Source organism: Cajanus cajan, chromosome 8 (genome assembly GCF_000230855.2).
Source record: "Cajanus cajan strain Asha chromosome 8, NIPB_CcT2T_4, whole genome shotgun sequence".
Classification (NCBI taxonomy): Eukaryota; Viridiplantae; Streptophyta; class Magnoliopsida; order Fabales; family Fabaceae; genus Cajanus; species Cajanus cajan.
Window position 1 is genome coordinate 163,936 of NC_138524.1, and position 11,702 is coordinate 175,637.

The following is an 11,702-nucleotide window of genomic DNA, read 5'->3' on the forward strand; positions in this document are numbered from 1 at the left end:
ATAATTTATACAGTAATATAGATTTATTTTTAATTATTAATAATATTTTAGAAAATATTAAAATTAACTTTTTTTAAAAAAAGATAGGCTAAATTATATTTTTAGTTCTCATTATTTATTTTTAAGATTTAATTTAGTTTCATTATTTTTAAAATGTTCAATTTAATCCTTAAATTTTTGAAAAATATTTAATATTATTGTTCCGTTCAAATTGACATTAATAATATTAATAAAATTAGATGAAAAGATAATATTGAACATATTTTAAAAATTAAATGACCAAATTAAACATTTTAAAAATAGTAAAATCAAATCCAACATTTTAAGACTAATATAACCAAATTGAATACAGATTTATATAATACATTTTCAGTCTAGATAAATTTAAATTTTATTTTATTTACTTAAACAAGATGGTAAAAGAGTTTATCCAATCTAATGTAAGTAAATAGGTAAAAGAAAATTCAAAATACAAAAATTTGTTACATAATTTTAATTCAATTTGTCTTTTTTATTGTTTGAATATTTAATTTGATCTCATTATTGTTAAATGATTTAATTTGGAAAAATAATTGATGCCCTTCTGATAATATTGAAAATTTAAAAAAAAAATAAAGAACTAAATTGAACTATTTAAAAATAACATAATCAAATTGATCTTGAAAATAAATAAATGGACCAAAGTATAATAACCAAAAAGATAAATTAAAACATATGATGTTGAGATAAATACGAAAAAGTAAAAGCGCTCTTATCAAAGAAAATCAACCAAGAACATAATCTGAATTGACTTTTAAAATTATGCTTAAAATTTAAATTAGTATTTTGCTTATGAACTTTTACTGATTAAATGTTTATTATATATAATTAAATTTTATAATAAATTATATATGCAAATAAATATTATATTTAAATATATAAATTATATTAAAAATTTGTATAAATAAATATTTTTAACACATTATATTTTCAATTTAAGACAAATGATTTATATTGTGGTATAAAAAAATTTAATTATTAATAATTTATTTTAAAGATATTAAATTTTAATTTATAAATACATAAGATAAATAAATAAAAATGAATTATATAAGAACTTAAAAGAATCCTTCCTCCTACCCTAATTAGTGGTGAGAAGTTGAAGTAATTTAAAGAAGGTTCTAGGTTCATTGTATAATAAAAAAAATAGTAAGTTTCCTAGTTTATAGCAGTTAAGAAATTAACCGAAATAACAATAAAATAAAAACAAAATAAAAAAATACAGCGTTTTATCCGATACTAGGAGTAAATATACTTATTGATGGCACACTACAATTTAACAGAAACCACTGAAATTTGCATTGAAATTATTATAATATGAAAACCAGATTAAAAATGATCTCCAATCTCATAATGCATGACGTGAACATAGAATAATAATAATTGCATAATAGTCATGTCACTTATAAAGGTATTAACCCGGCGTAGGCAACAGCTAGTTGATGTCAAGAACTCACGATCCAGGAGAAAAATAACATAAATAAACTTTTAAAGTTTGAAGTAGCTACTGCCAAAGAGTGGCACAGCTGGTTGATGTCACGATCCAAGAGAAAATTAACATAAATAAACTTCTAAAGTTTGAAGTAGCTACTCTCAAAGAATGGCACAACGAACCTCACCACGCTTGCGAAGTTCTTCATGCGCCTTCTCAAGATGTTCTCTGAGTTTTCGTATTTCATCATCTGATCTCATTTGAGCTAACATTGCATTCTCCTCGGCCTTAAGTCTTGCAGCTTGCTCTTCTGCCAATTGTTGCTCAAGCCTCGTAGTTGCCTCCCTCAACTTTGATTCAACCTAGAAAAACATATTATTCAAACAAAAATATTAGGGGTACTTGGTAATGCTCCACTTATTTATGTCAGTACTGTATCCAGTACTTCACCACATGTACTGGTGGGAGTCAGGACCTCAAGATTCTATAATCACTTATAGAAATAAATACACATTATTCATCAACAAGGTTTTCACATCGACAAGAATCGAACCCACATCCTCTTATGATATGAGTCTGTTCCTTACTAATTGGACCAACCTTTATCAACAAAACATAAGAATAATGACAATGGCAGGCAAAAAATCAAAAGAATCCTAGACCAATCAGTGTAACAGGACTTACCATACAAACATTCTAGGCCTCTCATATTTGTAAAATCTAATAAAAATCATTAACCATATCAGATTGACGTTGTCACTTTTTCTTGCTATACAAGATAGCAACAGCTTCCCCCTTCTACTCGAGTAGAAGTTGGAGATAAGCTACCATACTTTTAAAATTTGGTTGTTCAAATACATCTTTCCTTAGCACCTCCGGCCCTCTTTCCCCCTCCCAATCCAACAGAAAAGAAAAAGAGACACAACTTCAGCCCCTTTTTTTCTACTTGTCTTGCAGATGAGACTCATCACATTAAACCCGTAGAATACCAAAATTTTACCAACTAGAAATTCAAGCATCCCGATCCCTGAAAATACATCTATGCAGACCTTCTAAATTATTTCACATTATAGCATGTGTGTCCTTTTACCATCTCAAACCCAGGTCAATTTGTATATTGATATTTGATAGGCATTTGGAATAGGCATGACAAAAATTTAAAAAGAATAAAAAGATAAAGAAATGGTAGAAAGAATGGTGTTTGTGTTCAGAAGTGGAGTCCGAGTGGAAGAATTCTCCTACATGGGGTGTCCCCTTCTCCCAACTAAGAATGTCACAGCTTCAGTTATTTTCCCAAAAGATGTCTTCCTACTACAATTTCCCCTATTTAAAACCTCCTAATTACCACAGAAACCGCTTATAAATAATCCGTATTTTTATTCCTTCTGGGATACACCCTCCAAACTCATTATTGAGAGCTCACTCGTACCTAACATATATACATGTGGATCAAAACATCACATGAATAAAATACATGTCCCGTTCTATTCCTGTCACTGATAAGTACTCTGTCTTACGAAACAGAAAAATAAGATTGCCCCCCATTACTTAATTTATGATATCACACGAGATTTAAGCAATATTATCCTTAAGATTACGTCTTCATGTTAAAACACCAACAATTGTTTACCTGGATGAATGCAACCATTCAGTGAGTTTAAATACTAAATAAATGCTGATTTTAATTAACCCAAATTGCTTAATATGCACTACGCAGCAAAACATATGAAAAGCTGCCATGGAAAATTCAATTAAAATGAAAGAAAGAGCCACCATGTTTAACTACAAAAAAAAATCAAGTTAAATGACTTCAAGTTAGATAAAATGGTTACTATCAGAAAATATGGCCATAAAAAGTACCATCTCAGTAATTCGCTTCAATTGGTCATCATATGTTTGCTGCATTTGCTTTTTAAACTCCATTAATTCTCCTTCTGAATGTCCTTTTAATTTTAAAGAATCAACCTCTCTTTGTCGGTTATGCAGCTCCATTGCTCCCTTCTGCAGTCAAATGATTGAAATGATGAATTCACTGATATCATGTAATGTTTTCCAAGATTTGAAGTTTGCAAAACCTCCACCTTCAGTTCTGTAAATAACTCATCTGTATAAGGTCGTCCAACATTCCGTGATAGAACCATGTTTACAAAAGAGAGAAGTTCTTGAACTTGTCCAACACGCTTCCTTTCATCCTTAGTCTTGTTATCAAAAAGTACATAACGATTCTCACACAGAAAAAGAATTTCCTACAGTACAGTTAAGTTTAATATTTTAGTTGAAGATTAACAAAACTATGAATTTACCAAAAGAAGCATCAAATGATAGCCAAATGATTCAAATTAACAGTTAAAACCAGGGGAAATGCTGCATTAAGAGTTATTCCAAGTTCCAACATGTAAACAAGGCAAGTGAAGCATTCTAAAGAATTCTGCAACTCAGCTATCCTTATCTTTTTGTATAAGATGTACCAATTAGAAAGTTCAAAACAAATACAATAATAAGATATTTTCCCACAAAAGATAGTAAAAAAATATATGAGCTAGATGACACAGAAAAGTCAATTAACTAAGAAGATTGTGCCAATCTTTCTGCATATATAAGTTTTATACGTCCATATGAGGTCAGATGGGGATTTAGGCCTCTTTGTGATTTTCTAAGAAAAAAATTGTTCTAGTTAAAAAATATATTTAACTTTTTTATGATTAGATAGGTTTTAGGGAAAGAAAAAAAAAAGGTAAAAGCCTAAAATAAAACCAGTTCTATTAGTTTACTCAGAAGTTAAAAAAAAGAAGCTTGTGGAAAAAAAGAAAAAAAAAACTCTAAAAAAAGCTATGTCATAAAAGTGCATTTTATAAAGCTTATCCAAACAATGATTTGTGACACTAGAAAAAGAAGTTCCAAACTAACAATTTGTATATTTAAAATTTCCACAAACAGATAAATGACCAAATGAATTTACCACAGCTTTTGTGAACCCATCCTTCAACTAAACCAGAAAACTAACCCAGCAGCCTTACAGAAGGTTAAAAATGAAATGCATAGAAGAAAAGAAAAGAATAGTAGTTAATCTAGAATATAATGCTCATGGAAACCTTTAAAGGCTTTGGACATCCACGGCCTAAATAATCCTCAAGTGTCTCGTCATTGTCCTCCAATTCGTCTCCTCCAGTGAAGACCACAATCATGTAATCAACAATTTTGCTTCCAAATAATTTCTGCAAACTCCGTAGAGCACTTTCTTCCTCCTCAGTAAAGCGTGTTCTAACAGACAACACAACAAGGACAGCATGGATCCCATCCTTGGCCAAATCAATGCATTTGACAATTTCCTTTCCAACAAACTCAGATCCAGCAGAAAAATCAAATAATCCTGTAAAACTTTGTAGATTAAATGAATGTTACAAAAGAATTCCAAGAAACTATAAAATAGTTAAACAATCTCACAGTTCTTAATATGTTACCATGTCTTTACCTGGGGTGTCAATAACATTAATAATTTGTCCCTCATATAGTTCTGTTGTCTGCATTTCACATGAAGTGGTTACAGCATGGGAGCTAGCCTTTGACTTGAAGACCTTCCTTCCAAGAATAGTATTGCCTGTAGCACTCTTACCATTGCCAGTACGTCCAACTAAGACCACAGTCCGAACCTCATTAGACGAGGAAGTTAAATCCCAATCATCATCAATAGAACTTCCTCCCATCATAAATTCAGGTAACTGAAACAAACCAAGAACAGTGTTTGGCTCAAAAAGAACAGGGTGGAGGGGACTATAAGAATTTTAATGGGGTGTTGGGAAAGGGAAGGTCCTCCTGCTTGGTGTAAGAGAAGGCGAAGGAAGATCCCTTCGTTTAGTTGATAAAGGGAGGAGGGGAACTGTCTTATCCTAATAAATGTTAGAAAGGGATGAGAATTAAGATTTTAGAGAATTTATTCAGTACAGTCCAGAAAATTAGAAATTACCTTCTCTTCTCTTCAAGTCTTCCCATATAAAAAGAGGGACAAAAAATGGGAGGAAAAATTTAAAGTATTCTCCCCTCTTCCTTTCAATCAAACACATAAGAAAAATATGATGTTGGGTTTATATAGTTAGAAAGAACAAACACAAACAAACCCTTTCATTCCACCAAGTAGAACGACTAAGGGATACCAATTAAGATGCTTATAGTCTAGGTAAATTATGAAATATTGAATGTTAAAACAAAATTGAATTATAAAAACCATGCTCCACCACCAAAGAAAAAGAAAGATAACAAAATATCCAGAACACACAAGTAGAATTGGGTTTTCTAACCTGTAAGGAAAGCCTTTTCCGAGCAACGCAAACACAAGAAATAAAACCCCAAAAAGCACGAAAAAGATTAATCAAGCTCGAATACTTAACTACTATATACTATTGAACGATCTTATCTTAGCCGTCCGTCTTCTCAGCCGCACTCAATTCTTTTAGGAGTTTCTCTTTCCGTTAGTCATACTGATCTTTACACTGAGTCAAGTGTTCATTAACAGTGAGGTGAGTTTAATTTCTCTAATTACCAATACATGCCCGAAAGATTAATGTTTTTAAAATTACATGAATCATTTAATTAATAAATTATTAATTTATAATTTATTAATCAAATTGTAATTAAACCAAATTCTTATTAGTAATAATTTTTAAAAATTTTACATATAATAAAATAAAGGTTAAATTATATTTTTATCTTTTATCTTATTTATTAGATTTATTTTAGTTATTTATCTATTAAAATATTTATTTTGATCTTTTATCTTTTTTATTTGAAATAATTTAATCTTTTTCAAAATAATAATAATTTTTAATTTTGTAACTCAATTTTGAATCAGTTTTTAATTGATTTAAAACATGAAACTTGTAATAATATATTCAATTATATAAAACTATAAAATTTAATCGATTTCTGAATTTATAAGAGTTAATAACATAATAAAAATCATGTAAAAATATGTTTAATAAAAAATCAAAAAAAATAGTATGAAATTATACTTTTAAAAATTTGAATTGTCTTTTTGAATTGTTTTTATGCAATTTTCATCATCCTGTAATACTTTTTTATTTGAACCTCAGTTGCATTTAATATATTTCGTATAAGTGAATATAATGAGATGAATTTCAAGTTTTAAATCAATAAAAAAAATCTAAAATCATGTTTCAAAATTGAAAATAACCATCATTTCAAAAATATCAAATTAATCTAAATTTAAGAGACAAAATATCATAATAAACATTTTAAAAAATAAAAGATTAAAATAAATTTAACAAATAAGATAAATGATAAAAATATAATTTAACCTAAAATAAATTAATCATAAGTATGTACAAAATATTATAATATTTAAATATAATTTTTAAGTTAATAAAACTAATCTAATTTACTTGTCGATTTTTTTTTTAAGATAGAAAAAATTATAAAGATCATCAGGATTGAATATAAGTACCAATATTTCTAATTACCTCAATCATGTTAATTTACTTGTCGATTAATATTATAAAAACATATATTTTAAATCAACAAAAATATTGTTAATTTTTACTTAAGAAGTTGATGGAAAGTTATTAATTAGTCTAGAGGCAATATTATTATGAGTAAACTGACGTAAATCACTCATGCCTTACAAGGTGTTGAATTGATATGTTTTTTATATTATTATAATTTTAATTAATTTAAATTTTATATAGGTATATATTAGTGAATATATATATATATATATATATAATAAATTAAATGAAACAATAACAAATATTCATATAAATTTAACTATTTTTATATTCTTGTATGTTTTATATAATTAAAATATATATCTGGTATAAAATTGTTCATTTTCAAATTGTAAAATCATACAAATCATAATTTCTTTAATTATGTATTAGCATAATATATATATATATATATATATATATATATAAAAGTATTATTGATTAATTTGCATTATAATATGTATTAATATTTTAGTTTGTATAATCTATATATATTATAAAGATAATATATTTTGGTAACCATTATCTTATTCTCACTTTTTAGTGGATCATTATACCTTTTCAATATTAAAAAAAATTATATAATCTTTAAATAATTATCCGTAACTTGTAATATTTGTCTATATGTAACTATTAAAGGCACTTAGATATATGTAACTATTAAAGGCACTTAGACATAAAGTGATTCGATCCCTCTAATATATATACATGTTTATTAATATAATATAATTAAAATTTATAATAAATTATATAAAAAATAATATAGTTTAATATATAAATTATATTTAAAATAAGTATGTATAAATATTTTTAAATATGTAAACTATATTTTAAATTTATGATAAATATTTTATATTATTAAAAATATTTTTATTTATAGCTAATGTATTTTAAGCACTAATATTAAATTAATAAATAATTATGATAAATACAAATTGAATTACATAAGGTTAAAAAAACATTCTCGTGCAAGATAAAGGATCATATACTAGTATTTTAACTTGTGCAATGCACAAATTAAATATTTATTATATGTACAAAATTTTATAATAAATGAAATATACAAATAAATACTATATTTGAATATATAAATGATATTTAAAATTTGTATAAATAGATAATTTTAAATATATAAATTACATTAAAATTTATGATAAATAAAGTATATTGTAACATGATATTATTTTATTTATTAATAATATATTTTAAAATATTAAAATTTAATCATAAATAATTAGGATAAATAGAAAATGAATTAGATAAGAAATTAAAATAATTTATAAAAATTCTCTCATTGAAAAAAAATCCTTAAAAATGTTCAAAGGGTTTTTATTTAATATATAAGAGTTAATTAAAATTTATAATAAATTATATATATATATATATTGTTTGAATATTTAAAATTAGTACACGTAAGTATTGAATTTAATTATTGATAATTTATTTTAAATTATTAATGTTTAATTCATAAATGATTGTGATAAATAAAAATTGAATTAGATAAAAAGTTTAAAAAAAATTACAAATTCTTTCATCGAATAAAAACTCCTAAAAATACTCTTGTACAAAATAGAGATTTGTATTTAAGATATACGAGTTGATGGATTGATTCAGTTAGAATTTTTAAATCATGAAAATCACATTGATCATAATATTTTTAATATTTTTAGTTGCTATAATTAAGTATTTATATAAATTAAAAAAATAATAAAAATTTTAACCTTATTATTAATTGAATTATTTTCATCTCATATATATTAATCCAGTATTCATCTTGGACCATGTTGTTAAGATAGCAATATAGAACATCTTTTCAAACAAAGCATAAAAAAATGGAAACAATTTAGATAACATTTGATAAAAAAAGTTATACCAATCATTATTAAATAAAAAAATTGCATTATAGAGAAGAAAAAAAAGTATTGATAATGGCAGCAACAACGACGACAAATATGACAATGATGACAATAATAATGATGATGGGGATTACGATTCCAATGATGATAGAAATAATGATAATGATAGAGACAACTATATTAGTACTATAATAGTGTTAGTACGTGACAACTTTATTTATAATCTTTTAATTTAAATCATTTATTTCAATTTAGGAGTTGAAATTGAACGTTATCATTTTTGCATAAAAATGACATTATCATAATCACAATTAGAATATACTATTTCTTTAACTCATGCAATGCACAAGAATATGAATAATGATTTAAAAATTGGTAGTTTGGAATAAAATTTTAATATGTTTCTACAAAAAATTCAAAATTATAAAATTAATTCAAACAAATTTCTAACCGGAGAAAATATTATCAAAGATCCTTACAAAAATAATGCCCTACTATAAAATTGTGTGCTTTAATGCTTTATTGAGTGACTATATGATGTGTTGTTATCCATTATCTTATGTGGTTATTTTAGAACTTTGGGGGTTAAGAGATCCTTAAGAATCAAGTTGTTTAAGTTGAGGTCAAAGTTTATCAAGCTTAGAAAAATGTATATAAGGTTTTTAGAGAATTTGAACTACATAAATTCATTTATTTGAATTACAGAGAGAAGTTTTAGAGAGGTTAATTTTGGAGTCAAGGAAGAAAGTTTCTTCTTCTGACTTCGCCTAATGCGTCTAGAATCTTCTTTGAGGTGGAGATCGAGTAGTTGAGTTGGAGATTCAAGCTTAAGAGTTGTGAATCTTGGTGAGAAGTCGTCTACAACAGGATTTGAGATCTTCCCCGTCTTCTCTTCTTCTTTCTTTGTGAAGCAATTGAGGTAAGAAAAATTTATTGTTTAAGTCTTTGAGATGTTTTAAAGTTTTATTTGGAGTTGTTAAGTCCATTGGTGTCTCAGTTGTTAAGATTTGGAGTTGTTTTTAAGTCATGAAGTTGGGGTTTTTCAAGTGTAGGGAAACTTGTGATCCAAGGAAGTTGATATTGATGAGCTTTGTTGCTAGACATGACAATTAATGTTGAATACATGATATGTGGTTGTGTGTTGTTTAAATGTCTCTTAATGGTTTGCACGTTATGAATTATGCTTGTGGTTGTTGGATTTGATGAGAGAAGATTAATATCTCTAACGAGAATTTATGTTTTCGCTTAGCAATGATGAATGCTTGCTTAGTGTTCATCCATTGTTGGGGATCCTTTACCTATAATGGCATTCTCGCTTAGTGACGTGGTTGTCACCCAACAAGAAATGACTATGTGGTAGCCTGTTTTAAAGGTCGCCCAACGAGATATAACATGACCAACAAGAGGATCCACATGGGGTTCTTGTCACTTAGCAAGTTATGGTTACCCAATGGAAGAACCCACAAATTGTTTTGCTTGCTCAACGAGTTTTTGTCGCCCAACAATGAGCTCAAAAAGAGTTGGATCACCCAATTTGGAAAGTCATAGAGTTTTCTTGCTAAACGAGTGTAACTCACTCAACGATGAACTCTAAAGAGTTTTGGTCACTCAATAAGACTACTTGCCACCCAATAAGAGCTTTATTTTTGGATAAGTGTATACTTTGTTTATTTTGTTGATGTAAGTTGATAATGATTGAACCGAGTTCATAGTATTTTGATATATGATGATAAGTTATGTTGTTCAAGTTGAAAGTAACTTCTTGTATGATGTTGATGAAGTAGGATGTATGTTTTAAGTTGTGATAAACATATGATGTTTTTTTTTAAGTTTAAAGTTGCATGGAAACTATACAGAGAAAAATTATTTTTAAAAATTAAAATATCTCATTGTGTGAATTTAAATTTTGATGCTATACGAGTCCAAAAAATGAAAATCCTTTAGTGAGTAAGTGACATCTTGATTAGGAAGTTGATTTTTAATGTTATCTCCTCAAAGTTTTCATTTTAAACAATATAGTGAAGGGGGAACCGTTCTTTTCATAAGTGGCCAACGATTAAGGTATGAAGTTGAGGGCCAAAATCTCTAATTGAGTACTTAAAATGTGTAGGGTATTTGAAGCATAGTCAATGATTTTATTTCATATAGACGTAGTTATGCATGCTGATAGAGTCATATCCAAGTTGTTTAATTCCTAACAATAGTATTGGACTTTCATAGTATAAATAGCAAAAATTGATAAACTAATTTTGGTCACCATGTCAGTTGTTGTTTCTAGTTATTATATCAACCACTGTAGTTTGATATAGTTAAGTCACTTAGAATGCTCACTAAGTTGTAAGAGATCTTCATAAGTTGTTATGCGTGACGACAAATCAATTGTTCAATAGCTTAGTTGTTTTAAGTTGTTTCAGTTGTTGTTATGCTTTAAAGTTGCAAAGCTAATACGTTGTTAAGTTATATATGTTGCTTGAAGTTGTTACTTCTTATATTTGATGATATGATGTTTTCTTTTACAAGTCTACCCTTACTTTTCCATGTTATTGAACTACTATGATCATACTTATTATAAGAGCAAACATTATTAGGTTAGAGACCATGCTTTGTGGATGATCATACTAGAGATAACTTATATGTTTTGTTGAACTATTTTGATACATGTGTATAGAGATGCTTGACCAACAACACTAGGATTTTGTTTTCATTACTTTTTTATTATATGTAAATGTACAAAGTTTGTAGTAATCCCAAATGGATTTATGTTTTCAAGTCAAATTAGTAGTATTTGTTTTACGTGTTCTACACTTTATACACATATTTGTTACTTAGATATCCGTGTTCTACACTTTATACACATATTTGTTACTTAGATATCCA

At 26.9% G+C, this 11,702-nt stretch overlaps 1 protein-coding gene across 3 annotated transcripts; it reads right to left on the reverse strand.

Annotated features, from left to right (window-relative positions):
* Positions 1-1,402: 1,402 nt before the first annotated feature.
* LOC109798722 (P-loop containing nucleoside triphosphate hydrolases superfamily protein) lies at positions 1,403-5,953 on the reverse strand. Of its 3 annotated transcripts, none has more exons than XM_020359094.2 (6): positions 5,767-5,953; positions 4,944-5,190; positions 4,564-4,841; positions 3,553-3,717; positions 3,332-3,472; positions 1,403-1,833 (listed from the first exon to the last, which is right to left on the reverse strand). In XM_020359094.2, the coding sequence occupies exons 2-6, from the start codon at positions 5,176-5,178 to the stop codon at positions 1,633-1,635; spliced, it is 1,020 nt and encodes a 339-aa protein (XP_020214683.1). In that variant the 5' UTR covers positions 5,179-5,190; positions 5,767-5,953; the 3' UTR covers positions 1,403-1,632. The 3 variants fall into 3 exon arrangements, with proteins under 3 accessions (XP_020214683.1, XP_020214684.1, XP_082918305.1); XM_020359095.3 differs by having other exon boundaries at positions 5,857-5,880; XM_083062179.1 differs by lacking the exon at positions 5,767-5,953 and adding an exon at positions 5,436-5,521.
* Positions 5,954-11,702: the final 5,749 nt, after the last annotated feature.